The sequence below is a fragment of the Urocitellus parryii genome, unplaced genomic scaffold (genome assembly GCF_045843805.1).
Source record: "Urocitellus parryii isolate mUroPar1 unplaced genomic scaffold, mUroPar1.hap1 Scaffold_37, whole genome shotgun sequence".
Classification (NCBI taxonomy): Eukaryota; Metazoa; Chordata; class Mammalia; order Rodentia; family Sciuridae; genus Urocitellus; species Urocitellus parryii.
Genome location: NW_027553327.1, coordinates 7,433,268 through 7,449,753, shown reverse-complemented (window position 1 = coordinate 7,449,753; position 16,486 = coordinate 7,433,268). Strand labels below are relative to the sequence as shown.

The 16,486-nt window shown below is 33.5% G+C and overlaps 1 protein-coding gene across 1 annotated transcript in view; it reads left to right on the top strand.

Moving 5' to 3' along the window:
• The window catches only part of LOC144252109 (cysteine-rich secretory protein LCCL domain-containing 1-like), a 42,460-nt gene extending 26,843 nt beyond the window's left edge, over nt 1-15,617 (top strand). Inside the window, 9 exon segments of the mRNA XM_077794662.1 lie at nt 110-250; nt 433-492; nt 601-668; nt 881-1,011; nt 3,066-3,109; nt 3,206-3,278; nt 8,687-8,762; nt 12,916-13,052; nt 15,566-15,617. Of these exon segments, the coding sequence (XP_077650788.1) occupies nt 110-250; nt 433-492; nt 601-668; nt 881-1,011; nt 3,066-3,109; nt 3,206-3,278; nt 8,687-8,762; nt 12,916-13,052; nt 15,566-15,617 (782 nt within the window).
• Nucleotides 15,618-16,486: the final 869 nt, after the last annotated feature.

Below are 16,486 nucleotides of genomic sequence, written 5' to 3'. Positions count from 1 at the left end.
TTTGTAGTTTTAAATACTAAACATTGTATACAGGCATTTCATTATTTAGTAACTTTTGCTCATGTAAACTGGGATTAATTTTTCTCAAATATCTCTTTCTTTCTGACAGAAGGGTCAGATAGCTATTATCCTCCTGGAGAAGAGGAAACCAATGAAATTGAGTGACAGCAGGCACAAGTTCATGATACCCACGTCCAGACAAGATCAGATGACAGCAACAGAAATGAGGTCATTAGCACACAGCAAATGTGTAAGACCTCTGCATCACTATAAGAATTTAAAATTTGTCCTAGATGGCCAGGCCATGTAGATTTTGTTAATTTGGTTCATTTGGGAATGAACCCAAACTTGTCATTGTATTATACATAACAAATGTAGCAGCTTTTACATTATCTAGATGATTTTGGTGATTTCTTTTATTTTCCTTTTTAGCCCAGATTGTTTCTTGTGAAGTAAGATTACGAGACCAGTGCAAAGGGACAACCTGTAATAGGTAGTACTTACTATCATTCTCAAAATCAACTGACAATATATAAGAAATCTTTTTATTTCAAACTGATGTACAGAGAAGCTAAATTTTGTTTCCATTACTTTCATTTGGGTATGAATGTCCTGCTGGCTGTTTGGATAGTAAAGCTAAAGTCATTGGCAGTGTACATTATGAAATGGTAAGTATCAAAAATGTTAATTTTATGGAAATAGAATCCTTCCCTATAATTTTTAAGATTTGCATGTGGGATATAGCAACTTATATTAAGTATATTTTTCTTAGACATAGACATATTTATTTAATTTAAAGTCATATCAGTAGCAAGTAGTTTTATCTTAGGCAGAGATTAAATATTTTAACATCATGGTGTCTCCTCTTTTTTCCTTCAAGCAATCCAGCATCTGTAGAGCTTCAATTCATTATGGTATCATAGACAATGAGGGTGGTTGGGTTGATATCACCAGACAAGGAAGAAAACATTATTTCATCAAATCCAATAGAAACGGTGTTCAAACAATAGGGTAAGTACCCAGATGATTTTAAATTGTAAAAATGAACTAAAACATTTTTTTTAGGGCAAAGTGTAGAAGCATTTAATTAATGACGAGAGAAGTTGGTAATTTTCAAGATGTGTTTTAGCTACTTAATGTCCATAGATTAGAAGAAGGAAAAGGATCTAAATTCAAAGTTGAAACCTTTTTGCTTATAAAGGGCATGATCTGAATTTTCAACATTTTCATTAAGAATGTGTAAATTTACAGTTTAATATAAAGCAATGAATTTTTAGCTATGGCAAGTGATACCCCAGAGAAGACTAATTAATTTGCATATTCTTTCTGCTCTGTTTAAGGAAAATGGTTTATTTTATGCAACAGCAATTTTTTAATGAATTAAATCAGATTACTTGGTAAAGAGCATTTGGCTAAGTCTATAATATACTATATTGTCTTCCATTGTCAGTCTAAATACAATTCAATACCATAAGAAGCACTGATTACTGTTTTCAATGTTTCTCATGTTATATACACTAAGTACTTTATTCTAAAACACTACAGTTTTGTTCATTTTTCTATAGGAAATAGAAATAATATTTGACATATTTTTGTGTAGTGTCTTTTGAACCTCAGAAGAATTGTTGAGCCTCAGAAGAATGTTTTTCTTAGCAAATGTAATTTCCTTTCTTTGTAACTATACAATTTAATCTAACCAAGCTCCATAGTAGGGTTAAGCTGGAATTCATAGTTATAGAAAATAAATTATTAAAATTTGCAGAATGAACTTTAATGTATACAGTTTTTTTTCAGAGGCTTGATATGTAGGTTTTAGCTACTTGCAAAACTCTCTTTAGTAAAATATATTTGTAGAAATATTTATTAGCTAATTCATTCAGCAAAATTTTATAAATTACATCAATAAATAATTACTAGTTATTATCTTTATTAAGCCAAGCTCTGCATATTGTATTAAAGAACATTTATATTTTCTCTTAAGTTTAAGTTTTGCTTGTCTATTGTAGAAATTCTCTTGAAATATTAAGTGTACTACATTTGATAGGTTATATATACTTTGTGACTCAAATAATGTTATTGGGAGGGATGTCACATTGCAGATGATAAATATTAAATATTAAATTTGAAACTGAAATAAAATATTGTTAAGATTTGCACCTTCAATACTGAGCTAACATGTTCAGAGGGTGAACACATCATATCCATGCTAAAAATACCATCACATGGCTGGGTGTGGTGGTGCACCTGTAATCCCAGCAACTTGGGAGGCTGAGGCAGGAAGATCTTGAGTTCAAAGCCAGCCTCAGCAAAAGTGAGGAGCTAAGCAACTCAGTGAGACCCTGCCTTTAAATAAAATACAAAATAGGGCTGGGGATGTGACTCAGTGGCCGAGTGGCCTTGAGTTCAATCCTCAGTACCAAATATATATATATTTTCACACACACCCACAGACATACACACACATACCATCACAAAAATCTTTACCTTCTGTAACAGGTATTTATCTCAAAATCTGGACATGCATAAGCAATTAAAATTTTGACATACAATGGTGTACCTAACTTTATATTCCTATTTTTAATAATTCATATAATGAGGCGAGATTCATTCATGTGCTGTAGACACTTCACTAGATATGAGGATAAATAAAAATTGATTAATGCATACTCCTTTAAGGGACATATTATTTGTAGGCTTTGTACAACATTGTCTTGTGTTTATCTCTGTGGATTCCATGGAAACTGGGAATTAGTATTTGAGAATTTTAATTTTGATATGAAACCAATGTGTAGATAGTATGTTCATTGTTTGTGTTTTTATCTATTTTTGAGATTAATAATGAAAAGAAACCACCCTCTAATGTTAAGAAGTGAAGCTAGTATGGATTTAGCCTAGGTGATGTATTCTTATATCTCTACTTACATAGGTATACTTATATCTCTTCTTACATTTTAATGAAAAAGATTTTAAAAATACAGTGTGCATGGATCTGAAAGGCCCTAGCAGTTACACTTATGATGATGCCTAAAAGCAAATGATTGATATTACTGTCTTTTTATCTTTAGCAAATATCAGTCTGCTAATTCCTTCACAGTCTCTAAAGTAACAGGTGAGACTTTTTTTTTAAATTTCATTTCCTTATTACTGTGTGTTGAGTTTTCATCTCTAGCAGAGTCACTTATTGTTTTGTGCTTTTATTCTTCAGTTCAGGCTGTGACTTGTGAAACTACTGTGGAACAGCTCTTTCCATTTCATAAGCCTGCTTCACATTGCCCAAGGTAATGTTTTCTAAATTTTCTTATGTGTGTATGTATATGTGCATATGTATGTTTGTGTTTGTGTGTGTGTGTGTGTGTGTGTGTGTATGGCTTTAGTCTGTTTTTACATGAAATTCTATGTCTCTAGGATTCAAATTATAGTGGAATTTATTGACTAAAAAAAAAAGATCATATACATACGATCTTGAACTGCTAAGCAGTAAAAAGTGATAGGACTTCACAAACTTCACACACTCCTGGCCCTCCTAGTATGTCTTCTCCAAATTCCAGAGTACTTACTGCTATTCTTTAGCAACAAAGATGGTGCATGTGATTTGTATGTTCATATTTGCTACAAAAGAGTTCTTTATCAGTCTGCTTGGGCTACTATAATAAAATGCCATAGACCAGATGGTATAAACAACAAAAATGTTTTCCTCACAGTTCTAGAGGTTTGGGATGTCCAAAATCAAGTTGCCGTATAATTTGGTTACTTATTGGGACTCTTCCTAGCTGTCAGGTAGCATAATGTATTTTGTGTCCTCACATGGTGGCTGGAGAAAGGGCTTACTCCCTTGTATCTCTTCTTAGAAGGTCACTAATTCTTATATTTGGTAAGGGGCCCTCCCTTATGTCATGTTGTAACCTTAATTCCCTTCATAAAGGTCCTATCACAAAGTCACAATGGGGTTTGGACTTCAGCATATGAATTTTGAGATACAAAAACATTCTTTCTATAAAATGTTCCTCCATAGACACTGAAATGATGTAGTTTTAGCATTGCTATTCAGTTTCTAAATTAGATTAATCTAATTGCAACTCATAAGTCAAAAGGCCTATGTCTGCTTTTCTTTTAGTTTTTAATATGTTCTTAAAAATTATAATGAAATTTATCTACTATAAAATAATGAAGAAAAAGTCTTCACTTTTCTGAACCAAGCTAAGATGAACACTATTAGAGGAACAGTACATCCACAAGCCATCATCAACACTGAAGAAAAGTAAACTATGTGCCTACACATACTGTCTTAATCATAGACATGCTACTTCCCAAACTCATAATGAGATTTAGAGAAATAATGGTAGTTTGATGACAGAGGTTGAGGTAGGACGATCATGAGTTCAAATCTAGCCTCAGCAAAAGTGAGGCCCTAAGCAACTCAGTGAGACTCTATCTCTAAATAAAATACAAAATAGGGCTGGGGAATGTGGCTCAGTGGTCAAGCATTCCTGAGTTCAATTCCTGCTAACTCCCCCTTCTCCCCCCCCCCGCCAAAAAAATTAAGGAATCTAATTATATGGTAAAATTTATTTACTTAGGAAAACCCTTTTAAAACTGAAGTAATATCTCAGTTAAAGAATGAGCTTGTTGTTGACAAAGTAACAGAAGACTATGTTGTTGATACAGGAAAGCAAATACTTCATCTGTCAGAAGGAAGATTCTCAATTATTGATGTGATTTAAGGTATCAATTCTTTCGCACAGGAATATCTAACCTGTTTCCTTTTGAACACTAAATCCTTTTATTTCTACTCTAATGCAAGAATACTGTTGTAATGTTTTTGGTCAGCTAACTTGGTGCATACTGATTTGAGACTTCTGGATTCTTCAGCGTATGTGTTTTATTAAAGTCAGCAGATTACAAAATGGATGGAATACTTTGAGGATCCCTTACTGTATGAAATTCTTTGTATACTTTTTCACCATCTGACCACAAATGAACTATATGTTAAACATTTTTTTTAATATTTTTATTTTTTGGGGTACTGGAGGTTGAACTCAGGGGCACTTGACCACTGAGCCACATCCCCAGCCTTATTTTATATTTTATTTAGAGAAAGGGTCCTACTGAGTTGCTGAGCACCTCAATTTTGCTGAGGATGGCTTTGAACTCATGATCCTCCTGCGTTAACCTCCCAATCCAGTGAGATTATAGGCATGTGCTACTTGTTGCCTGGCTATGTTAAAAATTTGTTATAATAAAATAATCTTCTGTTTCTAGAGCTTCACCAGTTATGCTATTACAAAGCCTACTGATTTGATTAAGTCATTATGTAATTTTAGAAAATTTTGCAGGATTTTTTTCAGACTAGTCCTGTATTTACAGTTACATGTTTATAGGGAGAAGTAGAGATATATTGATAGGTGAAGTTGATGAATTTTAGCATCAAAATTCCACATTTATAAATATTTATTATTCACCATATGCCAGTACTATGCTAGGGCCCATGCAGCTAAATGAGTAGGAATAAATAATAAGCATAATCTCCATGAAGCATAGACTATAAAGTCTTTCTTTAGTAAATACTCAACAAATGGTAATTCTGTCTCTCTCACAGTATGTATAAAAATATTTTTCCCATAGAGAAAAATCATTCAAGTAAAATATTAATTAATGAGTTTCCTACTTCTTGTCTTATTCCAGGAAGGGAAGCATCCAAAAAAGGAAAATGATATAAATTTTTAAATTTTAATTTTATTATGTTTTCACCAAATAATAAAACCATAGAGTTAATAATTTATACATGATTTTTACCTTATGTAGTTTGGAAAGTACCTCCTTATACACTTTTTAACTTTTTGTTTTATTGAATAGTGAAACCAAGATTATCTTTTCTCATGTAAAATTTTTAATAGCTCATAAATTAGGTCATAATTGTATAACTGATATAATAGTTTATAACTTTTAGGGAACTATATGATTGATGTATCTGCCTTAGAGTTTTATTCACTTAAGGGTATATCCTGGAGAACAATGGCAAGGATAATATAAATAAAGTAGCTAATGAAGGATATGAAGGACTGCTTGCATAGTCATGTCCTTGGGAGGTTTCATAGATACAGAATAACCTAAAATAAACTGTAGAATTTGTGTGTGTGTGTGTATGCACGCGTGTGTGCACACACATTTGTATTACTAGAAATCTTATCCTGCTTTACATTTATCTATAAATAATTATGTCTTTAAAGTTATTGAATACTTAAGATGTAAAAGTGTCATTAAAATGTGTTAGCATTTTAATTCAAGGCTTACAGGCAAAATATAGATAATGGAATGTTTACTAGATCACTGCCTACCTTCTCTGTAGAATGTAATGAGATGTTAAAAATAGATATAGGATATAAGCAAAAAAATTGCCCTGTCTTTTCTGCTTTTACCTGAAATTAACTAAGTAGATATTAACTCACCTCAAAGCTATTGACCTTGGCCTTCTGTAAACCAAGTGTTAAATATAAGTAAGGTAGAGTTCACACAGCATGACTTTAAGGGCATAGCAGGTAGTTTTACAACCAGTGGGAGGGCAGTGAATGTCCAACAGTTCCCAAATATAGTCAGCTCATTTTCCAGTCTATGGGACACCCTTCGTTCTTTAAAACCCCAGACAATGTATTTTTTTGGGGGGAGATGGGGCTACCAGCTTTGAGCTTAGGGGCACTCCACCACTGAGCCATATCCCCAGCTCTATTTTATATTTTACTTAGAGACAGGGTCTCACTGAGTTGCTTAGGGCCTCTATAAGTTACTGAGTCTGGCTCAGCCCTACAGCTACTGGGATTGCAGGCATGTGCCATTGTGCCCCGCAACACTGTCTTTTATAATAGTCAGTTTTTAAATTCAAAGTTATAAAACACTCAGATTTATTTATTTCTTATTGTTTAAATAGTTCTGGTTTAGATATTTAAATATGAAATATGTACAGTCAAAAGTATACAGTGTTATGCATATTTTAGAAATAAGAACTAGAGCTATTTTTAAAAGCTATCCTGATGAAGAGCTGCTTAATTGGTTAAGGTAGTTTCAATGAAAATTTTGAAAATCATTGATACCACCATCCACCAGTGATTTTCATGTAGTTGTTATATTGAGAATCTCATTTAATATGTAAAACTTAATTGTAGTTTTTCCAATGTTGATTTATATTTCCTTTTAGTGCATGAATATGTGTTGGCATGTATGCTTGCATGCATGTGCATGTGTGTACATGAGATAGGGGGAGAGAATAAACTAAGAAGAGCAATTGATCTTTAAAAATGTGCTATATGACAGTTTCTTGAACTCTAGGAGTAGATTTGAAAATATTTTTGATTAAACACTGATAATTGAACTTTATATTTAAATAAAGTTTTGGGAAATTTGTTTTACATGAACTAATCCAGTCAGATAACAGGAAATAGGATATCTGGGGAAAGAACTTTTTATGCAAAGAAGAATATGATTATGTCCCAATGTCCCAAGGCAGAATCACATTGTGTTTAAGAAATATCATGTCAAACCATCATGACTGGGGCAGAGTGAGGAAGAAAAAGAGGAGTGTTTAGCTCAGAAAGTTAATGGTGTACTGAATATGCAGGGCTTATTGGACATTCTAAGCATCTTGTCATTTCTTTGAATGAAATGGAAAGCCCCTGGAGTATTTGAAGCAGAGAAATGATGTGTTTGGACTTATACATATGGATATAGATTGGAGAGAACCAGTAATGAACAAGATCATCCCTGGAGAGCCTGTTGCGGTCAATTTGACAGTAGATGATAGAATCCAGAGTCACTGAGCTTGAGATGCTTAGGGATCTCTGATCTTAGATATATCCTAAGGTGTAGCCAATAGAAATGGCTGGGTTGAATGTAAGGTGTGAGATAAAGAAAGGGACCATGGGTAGAATAAAGGTTTTGGCTGAGACTCCTATAATAATGAAAATACCATGTATTGTGATGGGAATCCTACAAAGAAATAGATTTGGGGAGTAGAGATTAGGAATTTTTATTCATACAAAATAAATTTGAGATATTAATTAGACCTCAAACTAACAGGAGGGTTGAATAAATGGCAGGAGATATATATATAGAGAGAGAGAGCCTTGCTTTTGCTGAGGCTGGCATTGAACTTGACTCAGCCTACTGAGCCTCTGGGATTATAGGCTTGTGCCATCTCACCCAACTATAATTTTTGAATAAAAGAAGTCCCAACTGCAGATACAAATTTGGAAATCAGGTGTTTGTAAATGATAATTAAAGCCATGAATTGAATATAAGACAAAATATGTAAACAGAAAAGGAACTATGAGATGTTATGACAGTGACTCAGATTTTCCTAGTTGTCTGTTGACTACATTTTTCTACAGACACAGTGAGTAGCAGATTCCCCACTGCATAGAGGTGCTTTTGATATTTTCTTCTGCTTTGAATCCCCAAGTTAAATGTCTTCCTGACTAAATTTAAGATCTCACATTTGTGCTGAAACTTAGATGTGGATAAAATAAACAGAAGCAATTGTGCAGATTGCCTGCTTGTACAATTGACCTACTTCAGGAGAGAAAAAAATAATAGGGTTTACAATGTTGAGTTTGGTTCTGTGTATGAATGCCTATGTTCTTATTAATAAGAATGACTGAAGTAAACCACTTACATTACATGTTGTTTTTTTTTTCAGAGTATATTGTCCTCGTAACTGTATGCAGGCAAATCCACATTATGCTCGTGTAATTGGATCTCGAATTTACTCTGATGTATCTTAATTAATACAGATCTCAATATTCATGCTTATATAAAAATATATACATGTATTTAAATGTATATATGTGCCTTTATGTAGAGAATAAGAAAAGTTTCTTTACCCAGAGACTTACTCTTGGAACAGTTACTCAATAATATCACTGAAAAATGAGTATATTCATGTGCAAATATGAGTGTAAAATAGTTTATTTTGCATAAGTTGTTATGTATATCTTTCCAGTATGTCTTTTCACCACAGTTTTTGTTATTGCATTATAGTTATACATAACGATTGGATTTGTTGTTACATATTCCTACATACACACAATATGACAATATGATTTGGCCCATATCACTCCCTAGCATATATCTTTTTCATGTATTTTATATCAGGCACTTAAAGGAATAACCTTGGAGGCATTATTGGGAAGGAAAATGCATTTTTATTTTTTCTTCCTTTTAATTCATCCACATCTGAAGTATAAATTGGATGGTTACGGATTTGCTAAACATATAGAATTTGCTAAATGCATAGAAAGTATTCTAGTGGTTACATGACTATATGTTTGACAAAGTCACTGAACTGTATGCCTTTTTAGAAAAGGTTGAATTGGTAAATTTTATTCTATGTAAATTATTCCTTAATAAACTTAGTTGAAAAATTTAAAAAGATCTATTTGAGAAGTAGCTTAGAATACAAATCAGATCATTCCCTAAAGTGCAAAAGGAAACTAATTGCATGTATGCTGTAAGTAGATGACTTAAGAGGGTTGAACAATGAATATTAACTATGATGGTTTCCTTATGGATAAATGTACTTTGAGCAAGGTTTAAAGTGTTGGTTGGTAGAGGAGATTATGGAACATTCTGGGTGGTTTGCATGATATCTACAAATACATGGATTAAAAGTGTTGCTCGTAGCCATACCTTGAAAATTGGAGCTAAGAAAGGCCACAGCCAAATTAGTCTGAAAGAGAGAGAGGAATCTGCTCTGGGAATGTATAGGTGAAGACGCTGAAAGTCATGCTGATGAGTTTAGATTTCATGCTGTAGACATGTAGAAACCATCACAGATTTCTAAGCCAAAGAGTTACAAAAACAAATTTAAGAATCTTCTTGTTTTGATTTTTTAGTTTGCTCTAATTAGTTATACATGATAGTAGAATGCATTTTGACACATTGTACACAAATGGAGCACAACTTTTCATTCTTCTGGCTGTACAGAGTATAGGGTCACACCAATAGTGTAGTTATGCATGTATATAGGGTAATAGTATCCATCTCATTCTACTGTCTTTTGCATTGCCAACACCCCCACCCCTCCTCTCACTCCCCTCTACACAATCCAAAGTAAGAATGTACTTATTCAATAGAATACTACAAGAATCTGATTGTGTAAAGAAGCCTGAAATATGCATATTACCACCTTGTCTCTTTTGAAACATTCATTTGAGTCCAAGGTTTTCCCAAATTCAGCTTTGAAATTATTCTCCCATTCTAAGCATTACAAGCTTTAGATTTGCAATTTGCATTATTACTGTCAGCTGCTTAAATTTCCTACAGATACCTGGAATTTGCTAGCCCTCACATTTGTGTTTATATTCTTATCTCTTTGAAATACACCCTTTTTGAAATTTTTCTGTCAAATTCATGGCTGTTTCTTATATTCCAAATTATTGCTACTTTCTCTGTGAGGTACCTTGCTGGCCCTCCTAATTCAATCATGAATTCATCCTGCTTTCATCTCCTATTGTGTTGCCTTTACCACTTTACCTATTTTGTTAGGTATCCTGTTGGTTACCCTGTCTGTCTTATTAGTTTGTGAGTTCCTCAAGGGCAGCAGCTGTGCTGTCCATCATTTCTACATCACTTCTTTGATATCTGCCAAGTTATGCTTGTTCCTGCTCTGACAGAACCTAGAGCACACAGTGTCATCCGACTCTAAGCAAATATCTTACACATAAATATTTGCTGAAAACAACTAATGAATGTGTAGGAATGTGTCTATCTGGACTCTTCAGAGACTTCCAGAAGCATTGTTTCTTCCGATTTTCCCATTAAGCATCAGAACTTTTAATTTTAGTCATGCCTGTAAAAAAGTCTTTCAGAATTGTCCATTCAATTCTATACCTTGAAGCCACCATTTTCTAGAATTAGAGTTTGTTAGATCTTGTATCCTGATATCATTTTATCTTCCTATCTCAGTAAAGTGGGTAGATAATATGTATCATTATTTGGTTCTTTAGGGAGTAAGTTGGCAATATAAAAATTACAGTCACATGGGGAGTGCAGAGTCAGATTAAACCAATAATTTCCAGGGTTCCCAGCTCCTACAATATATATAATCCCTTTAAATAAGGTTGATATGGAAAGATGAGCATTAGTCAACCAAATTGCCTCCCTCTGGCTTTCTCTTTCTCTCCGCCCTCTCCTACTTTACACTGTAGAGTTAGAACGTGCACATTTTACTGCCTTGAATTTTTATTGGTAGTTTATTACAGATTGTTAATTTCACATTCATTACAAAATTCCACTATATGCATGGAGAAAATTCTTATTTCTTTCAAATAATATATTCTTACAAAGTATGGATATGAAAAAAAAAAAACTTCTGACTTTTGAACTCAGCTGGAATGCCTGCTGACTGCAGAGCTGTAAGCTAAACAATAGTCTCAAAACATAGTAAAAGTGTTTGGATTTAGTGAATGTTATCATCTAAGCACTTTTGTTGCCTTGGGGGAAAAAATGCTGATATTACCCTTTTAACAGAAGAGCAAAAATATGTGTACAGAACTGTTTCTATTTCCATGTGTTATGAACTGTATTTGGATACGATTATGAATTCAGTGTGGGCCTTTCATATGGTCAATAAAATGCCTCCTTAGAGTCTGGACACAAGGTTTTAGATGTGTGGTATTTTGGTGAGATAGGAAAAGCCTGAGAAGGATTAAACAGCCTGGCTGAAGGCTCTTTGAGCTAATAAATACTGACTGATGGCACAGAGTTCAGAGCACAGCGAGAAAGCAAGGTCATGTAAGATATACACGCTTATGTGAAGTTTAAAAAAGCATATTCAGTCACCCACATGTGCAGAGAGATAAGAACAGAACATGCCAATGAGACTGGGAAAGACCCATGGGGATTTGAGGTGGGTGGCTCTATACTGAAACAGTTCAGGCATTTCCTGTTATGGGATTTCCTTAGGCTGCACTCAGCTATCGACAAATTTTGGTAGAACATTTGGCTTAAAGCCAATAGTAAAATCTAGGAAAGACTGTGATAGGCCAAAAGAAATTATTTGACTTTTAGGATTCATTTAAAAATTTTGAAAGTATTAGACTTGAAACAGTAATTTTCTCCTTCATAGAAATTGTATTAAATTCAGATTATGTAACTGGTACATTGTAAACAAAGTCATTTTTCTAATACTCATGTCAGGTGCTTCAAACCAGAGTAATAATAACCGTTGCAAATCTAAGTAGAAGCTATATTTTTTTCTTTTTTGTCACAAATATTTTTATTAGTGCATTATAATTACACATAATAGTGGAATTCATTGCTACATATTTGTAAATGCACACAATATAACAGTGTAATCTGTAATCTGGTCACTTTGTGTTATTCTGTAGGGTAAAACATTTCTGCATAGAATTTTATTATGTAATAGGAAAAAAATCCCCATTTAATATATGCCCATATTTTGGCAAATGGACCATAGAGATATAAAACTAAGGTTATATGGAAGTCAAAAGGGAACATGAATGAGGCACAGATAATCCAACCTATGAACATTTCAGCAGACTGATTTCAGTATGCATCAGCAAAGGGTAAAATTTAATAATGACACATAGGACCCTGAGGAGATAAAAGGACCTAACTTGCTTTTTTATTGCTTTGACTATAAAAGCCTGTTTTTTGTACAGCACTAGTGTTTGTAGATTAGATGGTGGAAGGGTGTTACCATGGAAGCCACCCTCAAGATCTTCCTTCAGACTTTCTCAGGATTGGCTTTGACTTTGTGCCTTTTGAAACATTCCTTTATATGCCAAACATTGTCCAGGAACTCCTAAATGGCTGCATAGACAGATGTCAGAAGTAGAAGAATAGGCTGTGCAAGTTCCGCAGTACTTTCCTAATAGTGGCGCGTTTTTCTCCTTGCCTCCTCAGCTGTCCAGTATCTGCGGAGCAGCAGTACATGCTGGAGTGGTTCGAAATCATGGTGGTTATGTTGATGTTATGCCTGTGGACAAAAGGAAGACTTACACGGCTTCTTTTTCTTCTCAGAAAGGTAAAAACAAGCATGTGTGTATGTGTATGTGTAGTGTGTGCAATTGTTTTCATGTACCTACCTTGTGATGTATGGTTGCTTCACAGCAGACCCACTTGCACATGATTTCATTAGGCGACCCAGCTTGGGTGTTTCCTTTACATACTTGTGTAACGACTGGTTTTCCAGGGGTGGGAGAATCTGCAGTACCAGAGGTGCCTGTCTCCTGCAGGCTTATAAAAATCAACATGAAAATCTGATTACAAGTCAGAACCATTCTTTTGTTAATTGCTCTTATAATTAGGAAATTTCTTTCAACCTCTTTTGGATTTTCTAGATTAGGTTTTATACTTAATTCTTTCTCGATGAACAAGGCACTGAATATTTCTCTAATCCAGTTATCTGACAAAGTATTTGACAAAAATAATGAGTCTGATTTTCCCTAGAACCAAATTCTCTTTTGCACTGGAACTTGGATGCCTTGTATGTTGTAAACGAACTCTTTCAGGTCCTCTCATGGTATTTAGCTCATTAGTGTTATATATACCTGGGGATTTGAGAAAAATTCATGTGGCTCACCTAATCATGTGTTAATAAATAATAAGATAAATGAACCCTCAATGATTTTTTGAAATTATTGGTACTTTGGAAGTAATGTTATGTCCCACTTATTTGTATAGACACAGAATAAAATCCCTAACTTTTAGATGTTTCCTGGGATTTCCAAAATTACCAATGGAGGATTCGTATATCAACTAGTTACTCTAAAGAACACCACAGGATATGCCATGCAGGATATCTAGATTGTCTTTCACATAACTTTCTGGGTATCAGCCTCATAAAAAGACAAATCTGCATTTAGTATCTATATTCAGATGAGATCATATCAAGAGGCCATTATTGAGAGGGGGATTTCTCAATAACTTGCCTCCTGGCCTCGAGAATCAGATATGATATGCAAAGTGAATTCTTGAGTCTATGGAATCTGATATTTCCATTATAAGCTAACCTGAGTGATATGATTCCATTCACTGCTTATATTTCTTAAATTCATCTTGAAGCTATAAAATGGCATTCTAACAAAATTGAGAATAATAATTTTGGAGTATCTGATATGAATATTCCAGACACTAGGCACTACCATACTCTAAGTATTTTCTCTCAACTTCACCAAAAGCCCCATAATGTCTATTCAGTTCTGTAAACTCTGATGTATACACATGTTAACTGTTGTTCCAAGTTGGTTAAATAATTGACGTGCCCAAGGTCACATAGCTTAATAATCCCTGAACTCAGACTCCACACTAAGGCTATGGGCTCAGAGATAAACCTTGAACTTGAGCATTTGCTTGTGTGAAAAACTTGGTGCATGCGTGTCCATCCATATATTTTGTGTGTGTATGCACATTTGTGGTTTCTGCATCATTTTTCTCACTTTAAAATTCTCTTCCAGGGCTGGAGATGTGGCTCAAGCAGTAGCGCACTCGCCTGGCATGCAGGCGGCCCAGGTTCGATCCTCAGCACCACATACAAACAAAGATGTTGTGCCTGCTGAAAACTAAAAAATAAATATTAAAAAAAATTAAAAGAACTCCTAAAATTCTTCCTTTTATTACATATATATAAAGAAATACATGAAAGCACTTACACTTTATCTCTTTCTTAGCATTCATTGTATTGATCATTTATTGCCTTTAAAATCTTTTAAAATTATTAAGCCAATAGAACTATGTAAAAAAGCAAAAACTTTAAAAGCTTCTAGTTGAAAGATGAAATAATGATTAATGATCTTATCAGTATGTTTTAATTTCTAGAAATTTAAGCAAAATGTAGTTTAATCATTGATGCCAAATAAAAAATAAACAATTTAATAAAGAGTAGAATTTATGGTTCTCATTACTTTTAACTCTGTTTTAAAAGTACCTCCAAAATGACACTGCATGCTTTGTGGTATGTGTGTGTGTGTGTGTGTGTTTTCCCATTTTGATGAAGAAATTTTTGAATGTTTTCAGATTTCACCATTAAATTTTCCTGCTAATATTTTCCTTGAGAATGTGGATGTTATGAAGAATTAATCTATGCAATAGCAATATAATTTAAATTCTGTCAGAAATGATACTGACCTAGTACTCCACAATATTGCTTAAGTATCAGACATCTTTTTGACTTGGAGTTAACTTTTGTCTATAAAAATCAATTGTAAACTGAGTCTCCGCATTACCTCAAAAAAGTGGAGTGATGAGTGCCTATCTCTGTTTTATTAGAATCAAAGGAAATAAAATATGAAAACTTGATACAGACTTTGTGACATTTTCTAGAGACTACTATTACTCCGATTGCACATCTTCAATTTCTTTAATGAACTTTCAGTCTAGCGTACAACCAAAATTTAAAGAATTATGTCATCCTCACTCACACATTCCAATAGCTACAAATTATAGTGGCCTTAGAAAGTTAATCATCTGGATTCATATAACTGTCATAAGACAGCATGATTTATTAGAAGGATTATGTTTAGAGATGACATCAATATTTTTTTCATTTCTGCAGTTTACAGAATCCTCCAGGAGGAAAGGCATTCAGAGTATTTGCTGTTGTGTGAAATGGAACACTTGGAAGGGTATCATAAAGACTATTCCAAATGTCATATTTCTGAAGTTTGTATAAAACTGTAACATTACTGTACAGAAGATAGCAGCTATTTTCAGCCCCCCAAAAGTGCCAACTGCATAAAAATTGATAGACAAAATCTATAAAATAAAACATGGGACATTAACTTTGAAAAAAGTAATGAATATGTAATGGTTTTAGAAATCCTGTGTTAAATATTGCTATATTTTCTTAGCAGTTATTTCTACAGTTAATTACATAGTCATGATTGTTCTACATTATATATGTTATATTATATGGTGCTTTGTATATGCCACTAATAAAACAAATCTCAACATTGAATGTGAATGGTCCTCAGAAAATTATCTGGTGCATTTAAAAATAATCAACTCTAAAATGAAAAGAAATCTTTTTATCACATTTTCCTCAGCTATTGTTACCTGCACTAAATCTCAAGTTTGTTTTCCATTGAATACCTGAACAGTTTTTTTTTTCTTTTGTTAAGTTTAGGAATATAGAATAGTAAATCATGTTATTACACTCGCTATTTTGTTTAAAATAATTCTTTAATATTCAGATGAATCTATTAAAATGTTTGGTTTCTTGGGAATGGCTTTAATAGTAAATGGAATAAGGTAAAAGTAGTGGTATGAAAACATTTCTAGTGATCATGTCATAAATATAGGTTAAGCATGGGTAGCTATAGCTTCCTGTGCAATGTTTAAATTGAGGTCACAACATTGTCTTTTATATCGTGGCAAATACTCATGCAGGCCAGGAAGTATAATAGCAAAACATTTAACAAAGATGAACTAATGTATTGCATCATCATTGCTACTGATCTTCATAGTGGCAAATGGC